Source organism: Podarcis erhardii (assembly GCF_964252035.2).
Source record: "Podarcis erhardii genome assembly, chromosome: 9".
Lineage (NCBI taxonomy): Eukaryota > Metazoa > Chordata > Lepidosauria > Squamata > Lacertidae > Podarcis > Podarcis erhardii.
Genome location: NC_138512.1, coordinates 69650564 through 69675186, shown reverse-complemented (window position 1 = coordinate 69675186; position 24623 = coordinate 69650564). Strand labels below are relative to the sequence as shown.

The window sequence follows — 24623 nt, the reverse complement described above, 5'->3', positions numbered from 1 at the left end:
CTCAGCTAGCGGTTCAGTCGATTGATGGGTGAGCTTAACTTGCTAAATCCCTCCTCCTCCCCTTTAACCTATATAAGATTTTGTATATTTGCTGGAGTTTTCTCTGATTTATAAATATTGCAAGGCTGAATATACATATTTCAAGAGAGAACTTTGAAGGAACAAGCCTTCAGCACATGCTGCCGATTCCACATTTGTGTTTTCTGAGGAAGAAAATCAGGCCCAATGTGAATATTTTCTTCCTTCCCTCTTCATACCTTCGTTATTATTATTTATTAAACTTGTATAAAGCTACATTGCAAATGCACCACCATCAAAGATTACATCACCCTCAGAAGGCTTGCTGTATAATTAACTAACCTGAAACACTGGGACTCTTTTTAACTATCCAAGGTGGAAGAAAGTTAAAGCTAAGGAACTTGATCCCAGGACTCGTAACAGGCTCTAGACTCACTTTCATGTCACAGCAGGATATGATCATATAGAGATGTGTGGAGTTCAAAATTCACTGCAAACTGTTTGGCAGTGAAATCAGGGGGGAGTCAAGAAGGACAGCTCTTCCCCCCTTGGCCCCAGACAGAATACAGAAACCTGCTAATTTTTACTATTATCCTAATTAGGGGTGGGGAAGAAATTCAGTTCAGTTCCCATTTCAATATGAAACGTCCTAATTTGCACTTCCTGAAACAACACAGGAACCGAAACAGGTTTCTCTTTGAAATTCGCAGTTCTCCGAATTTTGTGATTCACATCTCTAACCGAAACAAGATGTACAGAAATGTGTTTATTGGGGGAAGCATGCATTAGAAATGGGCAAGTTAGTGAAGGTAGCATGCAAAAATGCATTACATTTGGGGAAATTGTTTGCAAAAATGTGCATATCAGGGTAAGGTAAAGGGACCCCTGACCCCTGACAAACCAGAGCAGCGCACGGAAACGCTGTTTACCTTCCCGTTGGAGTGGTACCTATTTATCTACTTGCACTTTGACGTGCTTTTGAACTGCTAAAGTTGCACACAAATAGATCAGGAGAAATTTGCACTAAAATGCTGATGAATTTTCATGGTAGCTTTTAAAAAGACACAAACCGATGGGGAAATGCAGAGAGCCGAACTTAAGGCTGAAAAGGGAAGAAACGGAAAGAAACCGAAATTGACATCCTTCTATAATCCTAAATTCCTACCCTGATTCCCAAGTTAACCTAGAATGTAAAATAATTCTTTCGGAGTTTGCCAGGCTGTATTTTTTCCTGGTGTATATTGGAGAAGGAGCTCAGGATTTTCAAAAGGAGTGCTGAGCTGATGTTTCATGTGGCTGGAGGATGTGGATTCCATGGGAGAAATACTTTTGCTTTGGAACTGGAAGAGCCCCCTCGCCCCCGTGACAAGTGATCTCTGATCTAGCTGCAGCACCCAGAACTACTTGCCATGGAGAGGAGCTATGCAGACGTTGTTTCAGTACCACTGAGAGTGCCTTCCAGGAAGTGGGATGGTGTTGCACAAACTTGCAGCGTGATGCCAGCCATCTAACATGACAAATAGTTCTAAATGCTGCAGCTGGGGCTCTAGGGACAATGTCAATTTGTAAAGTGTCCCCATGTCCCCTCTCTCCTCTTATGCCTACTCTCACCATTTCTCCTCTGCTCAAGTTTCTCTTGCCAGGGCATCCAAGGACAGCTCCAACTTCTTACTGCACATATGTTTTTGCACCCTGGCTCACCTTGAGGTCTGGAAAACTAGAGTGCCAGTGCTTTCCTGGTTTCCTTTTACAACAGCCCCCCTTCTTAAGCTTGCAGAAGAGGCTATTCTTAGACCCAGCAGGGCTCCCTCATCATCCTCTCTGGGTCTGTGTAACACCTGACTAGGACAGCTTCTACCTCTATGCCACCATGTTCCTCCAGGACTTTTGTGATTGCTATATCCTGTGCTAGCGTCTCTCCCGTTCCACACCTTCACCAATATCCCATCCTCTGTTCATCCTGGGGATTGTAATCCACTTCACTTCTCTGTATTGCACAGCAGGGGTTTGCGAAAGGTAGGCTGGGGTCTCCTGACAACATCTCTGGGCAATTAGCAGTAGATCACCCAAGGTTTAAGCAGCAAGAAAGCAGCTTTTTCTTCTGAAATTAATCTGCTGGAATGGAGCAAGTTATCCAGGAACAGATTTCTGTGTGAAAGGACTGGAGGTTGAGTTCAGCTGAGTTCTGGTGCTGAAAACAAAATCCTAATCTCAGAATGCTCAGAGGCACCTTGTCCTTTATTCTAACCACATTACTATTACTTTCACAATTATACGCATGGCCCTGGTTAATAGATCATTAGGTTCTACTAAATGATAACAATAATTTTATTATTTATACCGTGCCCATCTGGCTGGGTTTCCCCAGCCACTCTGGGCGGCTCCCAACAGAACACTAAAAACAGAATAAAACTTCAAGCATTAAAAACAGAATAAAACTTCAAGCATTAAAAACTGCCTTCAGATGTCTTCTAAAAGCCAGATAGTTGTTTATTTCCTTGACATCTGATGGGGGAGGGCATTCCACATAGTGGGCGCCACTACTGAGAAGGCCCTCTGCCTATTAAAGAGTAGATTAGATCTGATAGTTCTGACTGCTAGATGGAGGCAGTAAGCCTTTGATGGGAACTGCAGGTGTAGAAAGGACTGTTGCTCTTTGGTCTTGCTTACAGGCATCCCATAACCTTCTGGTTGGCCTCCCTGAGAACAGGATGCTGGACTTTGGTTGGATCAAACAGAGCTGTTCTTAGGTTCTTAAGCCCACCCCTGATGTAGAGCACTTGGCGCTCTGTTGGTGCTGAATAAATGCTCAGCTCTTTTCACAGTAGCGTGGTTCTCTCACAGTTATTGCATGCGTCTCCCAGGAGGTACCGAGGAGCTGCCTGGAGCAGTGCGGCTGAGATGTCCCTGCCTCCCTGTTATTAACTTTGCCACGCTCCCTTCCGAAATTCCTTTTGACTTCAGGGCAATGTCACCTTCGTCATTGATTCGGCCTGCTTAATTAGCAGCGCTTGCGGGGAAATCCCAGAAGTCCGCAGGAGTGGAAGATAAGAGATTTACGGTTTAACCGTGGCAGGAGACGCCATGGAGCAGTGTCGGCCGACAGCAACCGCAAGCACCTTGAGGGAGCAGCCGTTGCGACTGCCTGGCTGGACCTTTGAAAAGCAGCCTCCTGTGTCCATGTTTAACATAATTGGGAAATGTTAAACCCCAGAGAAAGATCTGTGTTATTCTAAGAACATCTCCTTAGGCATTTTCTCTCCTGCCTTGCATCTGTTCCGCTGTTCTTCCTTTGCCCTTCAATACATCTGCAGTCAGTACCGTTTGGTATGTTAAAATGGGTAGGTGGAAGCCGAGCAGACCGTGGGCTTTGCTTAGGATGTGTGTGTATTTTCTTCCTTCTTTGTATTCTAGAGTGTGACTGGAGCTGCAACGCTTGCAGTGGTCCCCAGAGCACTGATTGCTTGCAGTGCATGGAGGGATACATTCTCCACGAAGGTTCCTGTGTGGAGCGTTGCCCTCCTGCTTTCTACAAGGAATCCGACACTTGCCAAAGTAAGTCTCTGCTCCTTTGCCTGCAGGGTGAGTGTACTTGATTTCCTTTCTCGAGGATGCCGTCCACAAACGACCTCTGTCAGATACTGCTATGGAAGTTCACTAATTCCTTGCTGGAAAAATGGTGTCTGGGGCGCCCATTTGAGACAAGGTGGTGGGATGGTTCTCTGCCACTTTGCAAGACCAGTCAAGATTTTGCTTTGGACCTGGGTGGTAAAGGGCAAAAGGAGAGGGGGGGAAAGCTCATGCTATGTCTTGTCTGTGTCTTTCCCCATCAGCTCATTGGTGAGAATAAAAGGTTAAGGTAAAGGGAACCCTGACCACTAGGTCCAGTCGCGGACGACTCTGGGGTTGTGGCGCTCATCTCGCTTTACTGGCAGAGGGAGCTGGCGTACAGCTTCCGGGTCATGTGGCCAGCATGACTAAGCCGCTTCTGGTGAACCAGAGCAGCGCACGGAAACACCGTTTACCTTCCTGCTGGAGTGGTACCTATTTATCTACTTGCACTTTGACGTGCTTTCGAACTACTAGGTTGGCAGGAGCAGGGACCGAGCAATGGGAGCTCACCCCATCGCGGGGATTCGAACCACCGACCTTCTGATCGGCAAGCCCTAGGCTCTGTGGTTTAACCCACAGCACTACCCGCGTCCCTCATTGGTGAGAAGGGCATGCCAAACAGTTGCTGTGCTGTCCACATTCTTTCACGGGAATGTAGCAGTCCATGACTGGGGTGAGAGATCTTTTACAACCCAAGGGCAGCATTCCACCATTGGCAACTTTTTGAGGGCCGCATATTTGTAGTGGGCGGGGCCAGGTGTGAAAGTGGGCAGACCTTTCCCCCTGCATTCCCGGGGGTTGGACTAGGGATTGGGACTTGGGATTCCTTTCAACTGTACAGTTCTATGATCCTTTGACTCTTATTTGTGTAGAGTAGGCTGCATTGCTGTAAGGCAGAAGTCTGAGGTTTCCACCCCATCCTTCTTCCAGGTGAGGAAGAGGCATTATCACAATTCAAGGAGGCTTCCCGGTCAGCCAAAGTCACTCTTGTGCCCTGTGGGATGGAGTAGAGACGCAAGGACCAAACAGAGAGGTCTGGTGGGCTGGATTTGGCCACTGGGACCGAGGTTCTTGGTGTATGTGGTGCACGCATGTGCACAATATAAGGAGGCAGTATCAATGTAGTGAGTGGCAGTGCCAAGGGATTAGATTACCTGATTCACTAGTGCAGAGGTGGGGAGCCTTAAGAGGGTTGGGTGAAATCTTGCTAACCTGTGGACCTGGGTTCTCCGTTCCTGCCCTGGTGCCTCTACTTGCCAAATGAGATTGCTGCCAAGTCAGGGAACAGGTTACAAGGAGAAGGCAAGTCTGGATTAAGGGCCTCCCCAAGGCAAAGTGAGATGGAGCAAAGTCGGCCAGTTGGGTGTGTTGGTGAGAGTGCTGAGCTAGGACCTGGAATAGGTAAAAGGTAAAGGGACCCCTGACCATTAGGTCTAGTCATGGCCGACTCTGGGGTTGCGGCGCTCATCTCGCTTTATTGGCTGAGGGAGCCGGCATACAGCTTCCGGGTCATGTGTCCAGCATGACTAAGCCGCTTCTGGCAAAGCAGAGCAGCGCACGGAAACGACATTTACCTTCCCGCCGGAGCGGTACCTATTTATCTACTTGCCCTTTTTTTTGGCGTGCTTTCAAATGGCTAGGTTGGCAGGAGCTGGGACAGGAGCAATGGGAGCTCACCCCGTTGCGGGGATTCGAACCACTGAGTTTCTGATCGGCAAGTCCTAGGCTCTGTGGTTTAACCCACAGCGCCACCTGTGTTCCACAGGACCTGGAATACCCAGATTCATATCTCTGCTCATCCATGAGGCTGACTGGGTGGCCTTGGGTTAGTCTTTCAATCTGATCTACTTTACAGGGATGTTGTGAGTCTAGAATGGGGAGGGGGAGAACCAGGTATGCTTCCTTGAGCTCCTTGGAGGAAAGTGGGGTACATATGAAATACATAATACTAATACAAATGAGAAGTGGGACAGATTTGCTCGGTGGCTAGATCTGGGAGCATCAACTGCAGCAACAACAGGTTTCTGTTCTTACTGATACCAGAGAGAAAGTCAAGCTTGGAAGCTTTCCTATAGTTCAGAGCTTGCTATATGACCTGTTTCAACCTACTGATGTTTCAGTAATTCCTCACTTTGGCTTGAGCTTGGTGGTGAGTGAATCCCCTCCTGAAACACCTCAGCCTCCAGATTCATGGTCTGAATCTGTGAATTCTGGTCCTGACACCATCTGACTGTAGTGACAGAGGTATCCTATTCGGAGTGCCAGTTCTGCCTTCAAATGAGACCTGTCAATGTGATCCCTGCTATGCTCACAGCGTTTTGGGTTTACAGTGCCTGTCTGTTGTGATTTAGGACATACGGGAACAGTAAAGAGCCCGTTACTCAGAAAACCTTCGCCGCAAATTTGCGCTGTCACCTCAAGACCTACAACGGCATTTAAGCTGGCATATATCTATAATGTTCTTCTGAGGCTGGCTTGGGATCTTGAAGGAAAGTGGTAATGGATACAAAGCCCTGTGCAGGTCCAGGCAGATCAGCACCCTGGACAGCTCCCAATAGGACCTTATATCTGCACTTGGGAAGATGCTCTCTCAGCAAAGGCTTAAGAGTCATCTGAAGCCTTAAAAAGTTGACATGTCTGGACCTTACAGTGGCTCCACCTTGGGAGACCTGTTTGCACTATTTAAAGGGCCTGCAGCCTGTTCTGCAGCCACATGCTCCTGCATAGTTGTGGAGCAGGAGAGACTGCAGGAATGTCACACCCCAAGGATGACAGGAGACTGGTGCATCGCCTGAATGAGTTCTCCTAAGGCCAAAAACTGGGGCCCTGAGGCAGTGTCCACCTACACTTGAGCTAGGAACCCAGGGCTGTCTGCTTGTGTTGAGTGGCTTCTGTCCTGCCAGCTCTAATCATCCGGTAGCATCTATTATACTCAATATTTTTCTCTCTCTCTCTGTGTGTCTATGCATGCACATGCATACGCACACTTGTACACCCCGCAGTAGCTAGAATGTTGGGTTTCGATGTAGACAATCCAAGTGCAAATTCTTGTTCAGCTTCCCAGGTGTCAAAAAAGGTTATTTATGTATGCCACTATTGCGGCCCGTGTTTTGTTAGCCCCAAAATGGAAGACGAGCGTGGTCCCAACTAAAGAAGAATGGCAACTTAAACTGATGGAATATGTGCAGCTTGCAGGCCTAACACAGAGAATAAGAGAACAAGAAGAACATAGGTTTAAAGAAGATTGGAATTTTTTAAAAAATATATATGGGGGGGATTGTGTACACTTGAAAACGTTGGCAGCATTAAGATAAATTCAACAGTGTAAATATGTTTTGATGGATGTAATAATGGAATACTGAATGGTTTGGTTTATATAAAATATGCAGGGGTTTATGTCATGCAAAATGAACCATGGATAGAGAAGAAGGGAAGTTTTTGATATTTTAAGGTTGCTTAAATGAATATTCTAAATTGTAAAACAGAAAATGTAATAAAAATTATATAAAAAACAAAAAATCTTGCTCAGCTACAGAGTTCACTGTGTGACCTTGGACATGCCATGCCCGGCGAGAGTATTGTAAGGACAGAATGAGCTGACTATGTGTGCTGCCTTGGTCAGGGTGTAATCAGATCACGAGATACAGAACTGTGCCCTGCGTTTAGGTCTAGAGGAATTTGTTCCTAAGTTATTTGCGCATGTTTTCTAGGATGTGATGATGACCGCTGCCTGCAGTGCCGTGCCCCGAGTGAATGTGCCCGCTGTGAATCCCCGTTTCTCCTCATGGGATCCCAGTGCGTCTCGACATGTGGGAAGCGGTTTTATGCAGACCACGGAGAGCAAAGGTGCTCAGGTGAATATCAATGAGGGGATTAAAGCTTAAAACACACTTGAGTTCACAGGTAAGCAGCCTGAGCAAAAAGAGGACTCGAGAATCCATGGGCTGGATAAAATAATATTACAGCTTATGTGCTTCACTTAACCAAACCTGTTGATGTTGTTGGTCTCTGAAAACTGGGTGGCACTGTGGCTTAAACCACAGAGCCTAGGACTTGCTGATCAGAAGGTCGGCGGTTCAAATCCCTGCGACGGGGTGAGCTCCCGTTGCTCGGTCCCTGCTCCTGCCAACCTAGCAGTTCGAAAGCACATCAAAGTGCAAGTAGATAAATAGGTACCGCTCTGGCAGGAAGGTAAACGGCGTTTCCATGCGCTGCTCTGGTTTGCCAGAAGCAGCTTAGTCATGCTGGCCACATGACCCGGAAGCTGTACACCGGCTCCCTCGGCCAATAAAGTGAGATGAGCGCCGCAACCCCAGAGACGGCCACGACTGGACCTAATGGTAAGGGGTCCCTTTACCTTTACCTTTAGGACACAAAGAGCTGTAGTAGAGCTTCTGATCCTTTATCTTACTTTGTACTCATCTCGGGATGAGAACTCATTCTCTGAATATGCGTGGCTTACAGTAGGGCAGCCCAAAACATTTTGCTGCCTCAGGCAAAGAATACGATCGAATCATAGAATTGTAGGGTTGGAAGGGACCCAGTGGTCATCTAGTCCAACCCATTGCAATGCAGGAATCTCAACTAAAGGATCCATGACAGATGGCCATCCAACCTCTGCTTAAAAACCTCCAAGGAAGGAGATAGCCTCCCTTCCCTCCCATTCCAAATAAGGAAGCTACAGTGGTGCCTCGCAAGACGAAAAGAATCCGTTCCGCGAGTCTCTTCGTCTAGCGGTTTTTTCGTCTTGCGAAGCAAGCCCATTGACGACTTAGGGGATTAGCGCTTTTAGCGGCTTTTAGCGGCTTTTAGCGGCTTATTGGCTTAGCGGATAAGCGGATAAGCAGCTTAGCAGCTTAGAAAAAGGGGGGGGGAGGAAAAAAACCCCGCAGGAACTCGAAAGACATTTTCGTCTTGCGAAGCAAGCCTATAGGAAATTCGTTTTGCGAAGCACCTCCAAAACGGAAAACCCTTTCGTCTAGCGGGTTTTCCGTCTTGCGAGGCATTCGTCTTGCGGGGCACCACTGTACTTCCAACACTAGCAGCAGGACAGTGTCCACCATCATATTTGTCCTCCAACAGCCAACCTCTGCTCCCTGCTCCCCAGTTCTGTCGCCTGAAGCAACCGCCACTCTCTGCTCCATGGTAATAATAATAATAATAATAATAATAATAATAATAATAATAATATTTATACCCCGCCCTCCCCAGCCAAGACCGGGCTCAGGGCGGCTAACACCAGATATAAAACAATTGATTAAGATACAACTTAAAAACAAGATTAAAATACATTAAAATGCAGCCTCATTTCAGTAGAAACTCAAATCAAGAACTTTTTGGGGATGAAAACGTCAAATCTTCACCAAGGCCAACTATCCAGACTGGTCCTGCGTGGGCCAGAAAAAAGCCAGGGAAGTCCCCAAATAAGAGTTCCATCACAGAAGGAGAAAGGAAAGAGGAAAGAGGGAAAGGGGATCAAGTTGATTCCAAGCCAAAGGCTAGGCAGAACAACTCTGTCTTACAGGCCCTGCGGAAAGAAATCAGATCCCGCAGGGCCCTGGTCTCATGAGACAGAGTGTTCCACCAGGCCAGAGCCAGTGTTGAACAGGCCCTGGCTCTGGTTGAGGCTAATCTGACTTCCTTAGGGCTCGGGACCTCTAGGGTGTTGCTGTTTATGGACCTTAAGGTCCTCCGTGGGGCATACCGGGAGAGGCGGTCCTGTAGGTACAAGGGTCCTAGGCCATGAAGGGCTGGGCCTCAATCCCTGGCAGATTTCTAGGAATTGCTGCCAGCTGGCATAGATCAGGCTTCCTCAACCTCAGCCCTCCAGATGTTTTGAGACTACAGTTCCCATCATCCCTGACCACTGGTCCTGCTAGCTAGGAATCATGGGACTTGTAGGCCAAAAACATCTGGAGGGCCGAGGATGAGGAAGCCTGGCATAGATAATACTAGGGAAGGAGGGGTGAAGAATCTTTTTAAAGTGGATTTATACCTGGCTTTTGGAAGTTCTAACTCAACTGAACTTTGCTCGCACCAGACGGCCTCTTGGCCACAGGTGTCCAAGCTGCTCATGCTTCTTTTGTAAATTACCTTGAGGCTTTTTACAATTGAGAGATGGAGGAATCTTACAAAACAATTAACCAAATATATTAGTGTTCTACTGTTTGCTAATCCTGCCTAAACATCCTTGCCTTCTCATCCAAACCCTCCAGGTCACCCAGGCCTTCATAGTAATTTCTTTGGGGCATTATTTTGTGAGTAGGATTCTGCGGCATACTGGCAAACGTGACACTCCTGAGCAACAAAAAAGAATGTGTTTTGGGGAGGGGTAGGTTTGCAGTAAGGAAAGTGACAGGGATATGCACTGGAAGCTGTGGGATAACAATTGCTTGATGCAACATAATTTAGCCTCACAAGTGAATCAGAGTGAATCCTCAATAAACTGGTAGCGTTGTATAAACTCCCCACAAACACTGTGCAAAGAAATCAGGAAGAATGCTCAATAAACAGATTATCTGGAAGCGACTAACTGGAGCAAATTTTAAAATGTTGAAGACGCAGGCTCCCTTTTTGTTAAAGCGTGGAGATGTGTCCCTTTGCATTCTTCATATTTAAGACAATGTAATTCTTTATAACAATACCTGCTTAGTGAGCTTAACTGCGAAGCCAACCACAGATTTAGGAGCTCCTGAGGCACAATCAAGTGTGATCTCAAACTTTGTGTGTGTGTGTATTCATGCGCTCATGTGCCCAGACACTGGTGTCCACATGTAAAGGAATGTGTGCTTCCTGAAATGAATGAGAAGATTTTATAGTCTGAGAGTCCTGTTCGTTGCATTGCCCTTCACCCCCCAGCGCTCAGGGCAATGTTGGCTCAACAAGCCATTTGTGCTTGGACTCTTGTTTCGTTGACCATTAATAAAGTAATAATACAGTTGTGGCCTTGTTTTCCGAGACTAGAAAACAGCAGTGGTAGCATTTGATCTTTATTTGAGTCTTGTTCCTTTCCTTTTCATGCTAGCCTGCCCCAAAGGATGTTTGGAATGCGACAAATCAAGTCGGTGCCGAGTTTGCGACTCCACTATGTTTTTGCAGGAAAGCCGCTGTGTCTCTGACTGCAGCCATGGTTTCTATGGAAATCCCTGGAGCAGAGAGTGTGAAAGTGAGTATTTTCCCATAACGCTCCCCTTGGCACCTGGGTAGTGCGGGTCACTCTCTCACTTACAGCTTCCCATCTGTTCATATGAGGTAACAGTGAACCTCATGGGTTGTGAGGAGGGCTGGTGATCAGAGACAGTGCGGTGTAGTGGTTAGAGCATTGAAATAGGACCTGAGAGAGCCAAGGTTTAAATCCCCACTTGGCCATCCAGCTCGCTGGGTGACCTTGCGCCAGTCATAGTCTCGCAGCCCAACCTACCTCACAGGGTTGTTGTTGCGATAAAAAGCGGGACCACGTATGACACCTTGAGTGACTTGAAGGAAAGGTGGGATAGAAATGGAATAATAATCAATCAATCAATCAATCAATCAATCTACACCACAGGTAATCTGATTTAACAGTCAGATCCATTTCTCTTTCTCAACCTTATTGAACCATGGGAATTGTAGTTCAATATATGTGTGTTGTATATATACAGAAGTGTGGGCAAGGGGATCGCTGATAAAAGGCACCAGAACTCTCAGACCTATAACTTCCTGGTATATTACCTAAAATTAGTGGCTTTGCTACTATAAAAACATCCAACTTTCTCGTTTCTGGTATTTCTTTCTCTACTGCAACGAACCTATGTATTTCACTTAAGGCAGAAGAGAGATCTAGAAAACTGCTGGATTTTTTTCTTTTAAAAATGGGACATAAGGCGTTGTGTATTTTTTGTGTTGCAGATGGGCAGGGGAAGCATTGTGGTCAGTTTTGCAACTTCTGTTAGCTGCACTGTAAAAGGTATATAGAAATCTTCAGCGAAATAAAGGCCGAGGTCTACATATTATCTGTGTTTTGTTTTGTTTTGTTTGTTTTTTCGGTTCAGCTGTCATGCAGACTCCTGTTCTCAGGGCAAATGGTTCACTCCAGGTAGGAATTGGTGAGGTGAAGCCCATTGACTTCTCCATCCTGGAGTTGGAAGGCCCCGTTGGCGATGGAGAAGGTTTCTTGTTTCATGTGGTTGACCCTCCCACCAACGGCAGACTGTTGATTGTGGCAAATGGGAAAGAGACAGAGTTGAGCCAGGGCGACCGTTTCACCATGGAAGATGTGAAGGGGCAGAGAGTTCGTTTCATGCATGATAAGAAGAAATCCAGGTGATTTGCTGCTTCCTTACAGCTCTTGCTGTCAGTGCAAGGAAGTTATCCAAGGGTACTTCCGAATAGCATGGGAAAGTTGCTCTGCATCTGTGTGGATGGGTGGGGTAGGAGTTGCAATACCTCAAGGCCCGCCTCTCTCCATATGAACCTACTTGGACCCTGAGATCATCTTCTGATGCCCTTCTTTGTGTGCCTCTTCCATGAGAGGTGCAGAGGCTGGCAACACGAGAATGGGCCTTTTCTTTGGTGGCTCCCCACTTGTGGTGTGTTCTCCCCAGGGAGATTCGCCTGGTGCCTTCATTATACACCTTGAGGCGTCGGGCGAAAACGTACCCCTTTAACCAGGCCTTTGGCTGATTGATATCCAATGCCCTTTTAGATGTGTTGTAGAAGGGTGGATTATCAGGTTGTCTTTGTTATTTTTACAACGTATTTTGTGATATTTATATAGTAACTTTATGTTGTGAACTGCCCTGAGATCTATGGGTATATGGCTGTATACAAATTTAATAATAATAATAATAATAATAATAATAATAATAATAATAGGAAGGGAAAGATTAGAATTGAAGTGATACCACCAGATATATGATTGGGGCACAAGTGCAGAAATTGAAACTAAACTAAGTACAGACTGCAATGGTCTGAGAATTGCAGTTTTTATTTAAGAACATGCAAGTTTCTGGTCCTTAAGACTCATTTCTTTTTGAGGCAGGAGGCTTGAAAATACAACAGCAGTGCCTGGTGAAATCTCAGTGTACGCATGCAGCCTTGAAGGCGCTATGACAGAGCCATTTTTGGCTGTGGTCACAAGGGGCTCTTCCAGATGGGCTGTTTATTCCAGCAAAATTTGGCTGTTATCTCTCACTTTCAAGGGCAATCATCCCATCCTTTTTCTAGCTGCAAAAAGTCCAGTAAGAAATGTGATGGGAAATTGCTCTGTAAAGTGCAGAATAGCAACCACTCACTGGCAATGTCATATAACCTCCGCACTGACAGATCAGAATGAACACTTCCAAGGTTGATATTTTCTAGTCTGCTATTATCACCGATCAAAAAGGTTTAGCACCTTTTTTGAGCATTAATTATTTTTTTTTGTACAACTCCTCTGCTGTAGTCGATGAATCATGCTGTGCACCTGTATTCCTATCAAAAAGCAACATCTATTTATATAACCTTCTTTGGGTGTTCATGTAGGAATGGGCAGTTTTCCCTAAAGATCAGCCATCAACAGTACTTCTCTGAACCAGAAACGTTCACTGTTCAAGCACAATCAACAAAGGTAAGCTATGATCTGTATATAATTTTTTCAAAAATGTGAAGGGAAAATATGTATCCAGATCTATATTTGATTCCCGGTTTGTCTCCAGGCCACAAAGCTTCCCATTTGATGGTTAGCCTTCCTGCACACCAAACTTTCCAGGCATTTAGGAAGTTTAGTCATCTTCCATTGTTGCATTCCTTCCTGCTCCTTGTCCATTTTATGTTGATGGTTAGTCCTTTGGGGCAGTAGGCCAGGGTGAAACTGAATTAATCACAGAACAGAGCCAGACTAGTGATCATCTCCTTTCCCCCCTCATCCCAGTTTCCCCACTTTTTACTGTCTTTTTCGCTCTATAGGACGCACCTGACCATAGGATGCACCTTGTTTTAGAGGGGGAGAACAAAAAAATAATAATTCTCCCCCTCTCTGCGCATCGCCCCTTCAGCGAAGCCGCAGGAGAAATGGAGCCCCTTCCATTTCTCCTCCCGCTTCGCTGAAGGCGCGCTGCACAGCTCTTCCTCTCCCACATTGCCTTCACCTTAAGTGATGGCAACCCGAAGCCTCCAGAGCGCAGCGGGAGTTCCCGCTCCACTTCAGAGGCTTCAGGTGGCTATCTTTGAAGCCTGGAGAGCGAGAGGGGTCAGTGCACACCGAACCCTCTCGCTCTCCAGGCTTCAGTGAAGGCAACCCGAAGTCTCCGGAGTGCGGCACGGGTGCTCCCACTACGCTTCTGAGGCTTCGCATTGCTATCACTGAAGCCATGGAGCCTGCATTCGCTCCATAGGACGCACACACATTTCCCCTTAATTTTTGGAGGGGAAAATATGTGTCTTATAGAGTGAAAAATACGGTAAGTATTCCTTTCCCCCTCCACCAAGAATGACATGTATTCCGTAACTCTACCACATCACCTTAGAGTTGTGCAGAAACTTGAGTGTTGGCTATCAGGATTTCACATCCTGAGAAACGAGGTGTTGTGTTTTTAAAAGCCATAAACAACAACCCATGTCTCTAGCCCTCATGAAGGTAAGCAAGAAGAACTCCACTAATAATCCCACCATTAGAGTGTGATGCATGGCTCAGTGGTTGTCGCATGCATAGGGTGTCAGGTTCAATACGTGGCAACGCCAGTTAAAAGGATCAGGTAGCTGGAAAATTCTTTCTTCCTGATGTTTTGGGGAACTGCTTCCAGTCAAGGTGGACAATACAGGTCTACATGAACAAATAGCTTGGCCTGGTGTAAATAGTTTTCTACACTTTTCTTCAAAGTATGCAAAGCGGATGAAAACAGTGCAAACATGTTAACGTAATGTAAACGAGCAATGTAAAAGGATAGTAAGCAAAACAAAAACAAGACCTGAATTGAAATGAATTGGCTGTGTCCTCCGTTGTCTTTAACACCAGATGATTCTGGTACATAAGATTTAATTGTTCTGCATGGCTCCCATCCCCAATATTCTTGCTCTGTCCTGCCTTCTGGATTTAGCGCTATTTTCCCTTCTCTTCAGCTCCAATTTCATGGTTCTAAACTAAGCCTCTCCCTTCCCCTTCAGAAGATACGTGCATCGCCAATCGTTAGCAATAACCTCAACGTGTGTCCTTCATACAGTAATGTGTTATTTCCACCAGTCCAAATGAGTCCTTGCGCTGATGACCCTTGCTATCTAGCTGAAGAAGCCTGATTCATCAGCCTTTTCAAGAAGTGTTTATTAGTTCCTTTTAATTCTTTCCTTTGGTAGCCTCTTAGATTCCAGGGCTCTCAGTGCCTTGTTTAACGTTCAGTATTGGGTAGGAAAGTAACCAACACAGCTCTCTGGCTGAAACACCGGCACCTAAGTTAGGCAGACAACTTGTTTGCTAACATACACTGTTAGATGCTGCCAATACTGAGCAAAATCAACCAATATCCTAACTTTATATGAGTTAGTAGAATCATAGAATTGTAGAGTTAGAAGGGACCACTAGGTTCATCTAGACCAACCTCCCTGCGATGCAGGAATCTTTTGCCCAATGTGGGGTTCAAACCCACGATTCTGAGCTCCGCTGACTGAGGTACCTCAGCTGTCCTCTTCCTCTAGTCCAACCCCCTACAATGCAGGAATCTCAACCAGAGCATCCAAGACAGATGGCCTCTCAGATCTCAAAGCTTTCAGTAGAGTGGCAGAGATCTGTCAGGGAACTGACACCGGAGCCAGGAGTGGAGGCAAAGCTCCCAAGCGATGCCGGAGAAGGGGCAAGCAGGGAGAGAGGGAACTCTTCGGCTGGGGAAGGATATCAGCGTAACACCAGGGATAAAGGGGGGCGGTCGGGGGAATCAGAGAGGGGTCTCCAGGACTCTTCGCTGGAGACCAGCGGGGAGAGCACTGGCCCTCCTCTGCCCACACCTACCCTGTGCAGAAGACCTCCGCGCAGGGAAAGTAGGCGTAGACTTGGCGTCAAAGAGCTTTTGTGCTGGAAGATGTTTAAGAAACACCCACTGACGGATTCTGCTAGCGACTGAACAGCCACGAAGTGAAGGGCTGTCCAGGCAGGAAAGGTTTGACCAGGCTAACTAGCCAGGCAGGGTAGCAGCTTACGCACAAGCAACCCCCATACATTCATTACAAGATCCTTTCTCGAGTCTCAGCTATATTCAAGTCCCCCTTGCAATTCTGTCCTTAGTACCCTTGAAGCAAAACAATTACATGGAATATAAAACTATCTAAACAGATTAAAGCAAATACATTTTGAAAAGTAACAAACAAACAAAACCAGCACATCGGGGGGGGGGGGGAAATGTCCTGGTCAAGGCTTTTCACTGCTCTGCTAGCTTTCTACTTGCAGGATTTTATTTTTATGTAGGGAAACATTTTTTAAAACACATGATGGCTCCTCACCTGTAGCCTGCAGTGGCCCTGTCCATTCTCCTGCCTCTTTCCCAACTCAGTCAGTGGCAGGACTTCACCTGACACCCTTTAAGTTGCTTTCTTTCCCTTCCCTCAGAACAGAATTAGTTAGTAACCTGAATGAGTTCTTCCCTTTTCCTCCCTGTGGTTATATTATTTATGTAAAACAGGTAAGTGCATCTGCGCTCGCAAATTTGCACAGGCCATGGAAATGAGCGGTTGTTGGTACAGCTGTGATTTTGTGGCAGTGGGTTTAAACCATAGAGCAGGAGTCAGCAAACTTTTTCAGCAGGGGGCCAGTCCACTGTCCCTCAGACCTTGTGGGGGGCCGGGCTATATTTTGAAAAAATAATAATGAACGAATTCCTATGCCCCACAAATAACCCAGAGATGCATTTTAAATAAAAGGACGCATTCTACTCATGTAAAAACATGCTGATTCCTATTTTCAAAAAAAATTAAAATTAATTTTTACATATTAATTATCATTCATACAACAAAACTTCACTTCTTATACAATCTTTTTGGACTTCCATCAGCCCCTCTGATGATCCTCCGTTCTTATCACTTATTCTGCATTTCTTAAATTCCTATTGCCTTTAATTATCTTAACTAACAGTCCCCCTTGTTACCTTTTTTTTTTTTTTGCAATATTTCAAATAGTCCACCTTATAAAGCTTCTTGCAAACCTACAAGCGTAATCTGATCATCACAATTACTTTCCAAATAGTCCGTAAATTTATGCCAGTCTTCTGTGAATCTCTGGTCCCGCAGATTTCAAATTCTTCTTCTTAATTTATCTAATTCTGCATAGTCCATCAGTTTCATCCTCCATTCTTCTTTTGTCGGTAGTTCTTCTTGCTTCCAATTTTGTGCCAAGAATATTCTTGCTGCCGTCGCTGCATATAAAAATAATTTACAATCCTTTCTTTTTATATCATCTCCTACAATGCCAAGTAATAATGCTTCTGGTTTCTAAAAACATGCTGATTCCTGGATTCCGTCCGTGGGCCGGATTTAGAAGGCAATTGGGCCGTATCCTGCCCCAAAGCTTTAGTTTGCCTACCCATGCAAGCAAGGAACTGAACACTGTCTTTACATTTCAGGCTCCCTACGTTCTAAGGAACGAAGCCCTCATTCTTGGCCAAGGAGAAGCTGGAGCCATCACCAACCTTTTGCTTGATATTCGAGACAGTGATAATCCTGAGAGCGTGACACTGGCTGTTTTAGATCCTCCAAAACACGGGCAGCTAGCCAAGCTTTCTGGGGACACCTCGCTGGCGACGAATCTTTTCCACCTTGATGACCTCTTGCAGGGATTTGTGCATTACATCCACGATGGATCCGACAGTTCGGAAGACACGGCGGTACTGCAGGCAAGCGATGGTTATCACTTTCAGAATATACTCTTCCACATCAAAATTACGCTGAAAGTAAGTGCCATGATGGAAATCCCCATAGAGTGTTCCTATGCCATAAATGCGCTGTGTAACTCTGTGCCCGTTTACTCAGAATTGAATCCTGTTGGGTTAAGTGGCGCTTGTTCCACACTATAGGGGAGCAGCCAGAACATGGTGTGTATCTAGATCTAGATAATCTTATATCTCCATGCATGTAGAAGACTAGCATGTCGGGGGGGGATAAAAAGGTAAAGGGACCCCTGACCATTAGGTCCAGTCGTGGCCGACTCTGGGGTTGGGGCGCTCATCTTGCTTTATTGGCCGAGGGAGCCGGAGTACAGCTTCCGGGTCATGTGGCCAGCATGACTAAGCCGCTTCTGGCGAACCAGAGCAGCGCACGGAAACACCGTTTACCTTCCTGCCGGAGCGGTACCTGTTTATCTACTTGCACTTTGACGTCCTTTTGAACTGCTAGGTTGGCAGGAGCAGAGACCGAGCAACGGGAGCTCACCCCGTAGTGGGGATTCGAACCGCCGACCTTCTGATTGGCAAATCCTAGGCTCTGTGGTTTAACCCACAGCGCCACCAAATGATTCCAACCTAATCTTAAAGAACTAGCTTTCTGCATGGGTTTGATTTTGCATTTGATCACCTGTGGTCAAATGCATTTCTGCTAAGGAGCTTAATGGTATTGAAAATTTGGGGTAGCATCGGTAAATGGCATTTAGGCATCTTTCAGGCCTTTATTTCATCATTCCAATTTTAGCTAGAGGAGAAATATTGCCATATTTTAGGGGAGGTGGCTGCAGTCTGCCTTGTGGTTCTTTGTTTCTGGTGTTTCTGGCTGTCATTTGGACTTCAGGTAATAAGACTTACGATCACCTTGTTGAACAGAAACCCATGCAAAGAAAAAAGAGGGGGCGGTGTGTGTTGGGGAACCCCCCATTGCACGCACAGCTGGTGCTGGTTTGTAGTAACTTGTCAGTTGGGCTTTGTGGCTTGCTAGCAAGCGATGCAAGGTGGAGCTCGGCTTTCATCGTCTGCCAAACCCTGAATTCAAGAGGCCTCGCATGTGTAAGAGGCATGGATTGTTCTCGCTCTGCATATGTTTGAAAAGCCCTTAATGGCACAGAGCGATTCTTGTGCAATTTGGGCATGCTGCAACACAGCAGAACCCAATGTACTTGACAATGAGAAGTGCCCATGTTCTTCCTCAAAAGTCCGCTCTTGTCTCCAGCAGTGGCTAGCCAGAGAACCTTTCGGAACTCCCTGATATTCTGAAAACTAGTGGTATGCTGCTTTTGAGTAGGGAATCTCCAATTTTATCTTTCAAAACCTGCTGCTTATCCTGCCTAATGCTTTCAAAAACCCACCTAATTTAGCTGGCGGCAGCAAATTCCATACAATTAGTAATTGTGATTTGCATTTAGATGTGTGTCCTTCTGTTTGTCCAGAATCTGCTGCTCAGTCTTGTGAGATGCTGTCAAGTTCTAGTGTTTTGAGTCGGAGAGTAGCAATTTCTCACTGTACAGACTTTTTGAACCACTGTTGCAGTTTTGGGACCTGTTTTTATTGGGGGAGAAAATGAGGGGGATTTGGATTCTGCAGACCCAGAGCTGACCTGGGAAGATTCTCTTTCAGCCCCTCCAGCAGTGGAACAATGCCTTTGACTAATTAAGCAATCAGTGGCCTTTTAAACCGTGAGAAGGGTATATAGTTTTTGTTTGTTGTTATGTTGGTTTTTTGAGTTTTTATATTGCAAACTGCCCTCTAATCCAAACATAGGCAAACTCGGCCCTCCAGATGTTTTGAGACTACAATTCCCATCATCCCTGACCACTGGTTCTGTTAGGAAGGGATGATGGGAGTTGTAGTCCCAAAACATCTGGAGTGCCGAGTTTGCCTATGCCTGCTCTAATCCTTGGAGGAGGAGGAGGAGGAGGAGGAGGAGGATAAATAAATAAATTTTATTTATACCCTGCCCTCCCCAGCCAAGATCGGGCTCAGGGCGGCTAACACCAGGTATAAAAACAATTGATTAAAATACAACTTAAAAACAAGATTAAGTACAATATTAAAATGCAGCCTCATTTCAGTAGAAACTCAAATCAAGAACTTTTTTGGGGTGAAAACGTCAAATCTTCACAAAGGCCAACTATCCAGACTGGTCCTGCATGGGCCGGAAAAAAGCCAGGGAAGTCCCCAAATAGGAGTTCCAACACAGAAGGAGAAAGGAAAAAAGAAAGAGGGGGAGGGGATCAAGTTGATTCCAAGCATATCCCTCCAGCATATCCCTCCTTGCTTAATGTCTAACCCCCCCCCCCAAAAAAAATAAGCAACATCTTTCGTCTTACCAATGGTGGCTGCTTCCTTAGTAACCTCAATCTGCTCTCAGTCAGCCCCACCTGCCTAGCTTCTCACTTACAACTAGCCCAGGGGTTGGTCCTGGCTGTCAACTTGCTCGTCCATCTCCATTCTGCCTTTCCTTCTGCTCCACCTTGAAGAGATGATGCTCTATCCCATAGCCATGTTTCCCCTTATCCAGCTCTGTTGTCTCCTTTTTGAGACAGAGTTGCCAAAACTGCACATTATTATTCCAGATGTTTGTGCATCATCTGGGCTATAAAATAATAATAATAATAATAATAATAATAATAATAATAATAATAATTTTTATTTATACCCCGCCCTTCCCGGTTCAGAAAACTGGGCTCAGGGTGGCTAACAACAAATTTAAAACACTCAATTGATGCAACAAAAAACAGCATAAAATACAGTATAAAATGTGAATAGCAATAAATTCAGAATTCAAAAATCGATTTAGGAGGGGAAATCCATCCAATAAACATTAGATGATCACCAGGGCTAGCTGGCTAAGTTAGTCCTATTTGGGCCAGCAAGGAGACCAGGAGAATTAGCTGTGGGATCCCAGAACGGGTAAACTTCATAAAAAGGGGAAAGGGAGGGAAGGAAGGGGAATAAAAGATCAGGCTAAGTTCAAATATGATTTCCAGTTCCGTTTTTAATTTCCTTGCAAAAGGAAATATTCCTAGCCACGATTTTTTTTTTTTGCTTGTGTGGCTTTATGGCACCAGTCTTGTGGGACCAGCGGTGACTCCCTCCAGAAATGGGTTAGGATTCATCTGTACTAGTCAAACATTTACAGGCAAGAAAGTGACACAAGCCATGGTTTACTGTGACATGTAACTGCAGCCACTGAGTGTATCGGATGCCATGCCCTCGGTGTTCGAAACTCCCATTGTTCTAAGCACATTTTGTGAAATATACTCGGAGTCGAGTGTGGATTCCATGCTCTTTATTCAGCTCAGAGTACTGAGGAATGGAAGTTCCCCCGAAATGTCTGCTTTATATACATTATTTGCACAATAGGCCCCACGTGATTGGCTAATTCTGGGATTCTCCTGCAGGCCAATAAGGTTGCGGATTCACTTCCACCTGGAGCTGGATTGGGTGGCTCCTGCAGACCAATCAGACTGCTGCATTCTGAATCCTCTTGTTCTAGGACCAATCAGACTGCTGCATTTTGGATCCTATTCAACTCAGTACATAACATTTTGCGACAGGGAATTTCATTAGCACGAGCAGTTTCTGATCTCTGGGTGCAGTACTTGTGCCTAATATTTCAGATTAACACTGCAGAGTGGAAGGAAAGGAGGCCCTTTTTCTGCCTCCCCACTTCCAACTACTCCCTGAAGACTGGAAAATAGACCCTCTTAAGAATATCAGGGGGGTGGGCAGCGGAAGGACTAGACCAGGGGTCAGCAAACTTTTTCAGCAGGGGGCCAGTCCACTGTCCCTCAGACCTTGTGGGGGGCCGGACTATATTTTGTAAAAAATATATATGAACAAATTCCTATGCCCCATAGACATAACCCAGAGATGCATTTTAAATAAAAGCACACATTCTACTCATGTAAAACACGCTGATTCCCAGACCGTCCACGGGCCAGATATAGAAGGCGATTGGGCCGGATCTGGCCCATGGGCCTTAGTTTGCCTACCCATGCACTAGACCATGTGAAAAATGAACATCATATTTCAGGTGCCGTTCGTTCATTTTCTGCTTTGTATCCTTGTTACAGGAAAAAGTGCACCTAGACATTCCATTGTTGTGCCCATAACCTAGGTTAAAGGTGCCATTTAGCTCCTAGTTTTCGTATCTCAGTTTCATATCCTCTGGTTTCTCTTCAGATAGTATAAATCTCTCGTCTTTCACATTTCAGTTTCCCCACAGGACAAAAAACTGGTGGGTGTTTGATTCTAAGGCGTTGAGAACACTGTTCCCCCGCCTTCTGTTGATCACGCAGGCTTTGTTAACAAACAATGATGAAGGTGGATTGCGGAATATAATTTGCTTTATTAGGCAATTTCACACTCCCTTGTCTCATTATTTTCTGAATCCCACTTTGCAAGCGTTTGGGGGAAAAGAGAGCAAAAGATACCACTGGTTTGAGAGCCGCGGAAACCCCCTAGAGGATTTAGTGTGAGGTAGGGCTGGCAAGGACCCAGTTTCTGCCTTAGCCTAATTATCACCTTTCCACAATAGCCTTGGGAGACAAACCAGATGCCAGGTTTATTTTTGGAGAAGCGGCGTCTAGACATACATAAAAGAAGATTTCTTTCTTTCTTTCTCCTCTCCCTCCCTCCCTCCCTCCCTCCCTCCTCCTCTTCTTCTTGGTTGTTATCCAAGAGCTGTTACGGATGCTGGTATAACCCTAGCTGGAGGCCTCCTGTTACGCACGCTGCTTATCTGTGAACATGCACCTTATTAGAATGAAAGGCTGAACAATTTCAGTGTGGTATGCCCTGATTTGAAAGGGCATTTGTAGAAATTTCAGCTTAAAGCCTAATATATTTTTTTCTTTTTTAAAAAATACCTTTTTAAAAAAGCCATATAAAAACACATTATCGTAGAGGCATTAACAAAGAAAGAGCGCTGACAGAAACTGAGAGTGTTTAATCTGTGTTGGATGATTTTCTGCTGCGAGGAGTGTTTTCGGCTGCTTGGGTCTGAAAGCAATCCAGTGGTTAGGAGAGCTGCACTTCCAAAATCTTTGCAAAACACAAGCAGGGCTCCCCCCCCCCCACTTTTTTTGTTGTTGTTTGAAACAGCTTGGGTCACGTGCAGAGTTCTTTTTCCAGAGGCGAACGAAAATGGCCTTTCATTTGTTGCATGTCGGGAAAATACCCCAGAGCATGTAAAGAATTACAGTCTCCATTTTTTCCATATGGTCAAATCTCTTTTTGATTTTAGAAAGGGATTAATAATGCGTTCTAGTGTTTTGTCCATTTTCTGATAAGGGAACACATATAGCCTTGACCTCCATCATCCCTTTTTAACCATGGGGCCTGGTCTGAGCCTTGTAAAATCCAAAGGATATCCTTCAAGTGAGCAGAGTCTTTATACGCCCTTCTTTCTTGGCCCTGTAAAGGGTTTTATGATGTAGCTGAGGTCTCTTGTTTGCATAAAATGTAATAGATTTTTTGGAGTATGCAGAATAAAATGACAGGGAGAATTTGAAACTAGCGGGACCAGAAATTCTTGAAAGATTGGAGTAAATATACAAGTTATGTAAAAGACAATTGGTGCATAGCAGCAGGTAATGAGGTTTCAGGATCAGAAAGGAATGGAGCAACGTCATCTGCCAACATATTGATGGGATAGGTTTCTCCAAATAATTCAGAACCTTTCAAATCAAATTCTGTTTTCAGTACCAAAGTTAAGGGTCCCATAGTCAGGGGGAAAGCAGGGGAGACAGTGGGCAGCCTTGCTTGGTGCTCCAGTCCAGGGGTGAACAAAGGCGTTGTGACACCCAGGGCGGCAAACCGCTATGTACGGTGCATGCACCGTATGTAGCAATGCCACACATGTGCTGTACATAGTGGTTTGCCAGTGCCGCCACTCCAGCACCAAATGGACGGTGCCAGGATCCTCCGCTCATGGCATGTGCAGCGTCATTATGTACAGCGCATGCATGTGACGTCACACATGCACTGCACATCATGGTTTGCCGCCTGTGCCGGGATCCTCCGTTCGTGGCTGCAGCTGCAAATGGGGGGTCCTCCACATGCTGCTGTGGTGGCGCGATGGCTGCTCGCGCCACCGCAAGCCCCCACAGGGTGCCTTCTTTTCACACACCCCAGACATCGCACCCGGGGCACACTGCGTCCCCCCGTTGTGACACCACTGCTCTAGTCAATGGGAAATGTCGGAGAGGGTTCCCCAGTGACCAAAACTTGGGTTGGGAACCCATAGTATAAAGCCAGTTCTTGCCCTTTTTGGTTAGAGATTATAGCTTTTGGTCGAACCTGTCAGGGAAAGGTCTAAACAGGAATATTTGGAAGTGAATCCTCTGTCAGATCAGCTTCTCTCTGAAGAGGGGGAAGATTTGCCCCCCTTCTCCCCAGTGGTTTCTGTAGGAGACAGAATGCTCCACAGCCTTTGCAGGAGTTACCTAGCTATAAAATAGTGAAAGAAGAGGGAGAAGGGAGGGAACAGCCAGCAGAGACCTCCCTAGAGAGCAAGGGTGACCCCCCTCCCCTCGGTCTCGTAGGTCTCTGCATATTATAGAACAGAGGATACAGAGGAGTGGAACTTCCCATTGGCACCCAGGATGTTGCTGGGGAAGGAAGGGGAAGGGCTCAGAGTAGCCAAGCCCTCTCCTTGTGAAGAGACATGGGTTCTTGCTTTGCAACCAGATGACTGAAATAAAACACAAACGGCTTGTGATTCTTCCTATGAAGTTACCGGGGGGGAGAGGACGCTGCATGCTTGACAATACCCCACAACTGTCCCGTTTTAAGTGGGACATCCTGTTACCTTTTTATGAAGATTATCCACTCTGGGATCCCACAGCTAATTCTCCCCTGGTCTCCTCGCTGGCCCAAATAGTTAGCCCTGGTGATCATCTAATGTTTATAGGATGGATTTCCCCCCAAATTGATTTTTGAATTCTGAATTTATTGTTCTTCACGTTTTATATCGTATTTTGTGCTGTTTTTGTTGCATCAATTAAGTGTTTTAAATTTGTTGTTAGTCGCTCTGAGCCTGGTTTTCTGAACCGGGAAGGGCGGGATATAAATAAATTATTATTATTATTATTATTACCCCAGAAGCCA

The 24623-nt window shown here is 45.7% G+C and overlaps 1 protein-coding gene across 2 annotated transcripts in view; it reads left to right on the top strand.

Moving 5' to 3' along the window:
* The window catches only part of FRAS1 (Fraser extracellular matrix complex subunit 1), a 384087-nt gene that overhangs the window by 237438 nt on the left and 122026 nt on the right, over nucleotides 1–24623 (top strand). For both annotated transcript variants that reach the window (XM_081876572.1, XM_081876571.1), the window contains exons 23-28: nucleotides 3433–3573; nucleotides 7341–7484; nucleotides 10655–10795; nucleotides 11661–11931; nucleotides 13132–13216; nucleotides 17190–17516. In XM_081876572.1, coding sequence (XP_081732698.1) covers nucleotides 3433–3573; nucleotides 7341–7484; nucleotides 10655–10795; nucleotides 11661–11931; nucleotides 13132–13216; nucleotides 17190–17516 — 1109 coding nt within the window. The remainder of the gene's footprint in view (nucleotides 1–3432; nucleotides 3574–7340; nucleotides 7485–10654; nucleotides 10796–11660; nucleotides 11932–13131; nucleotides 13217–17189; nucleotides 17517–24623) is intronic.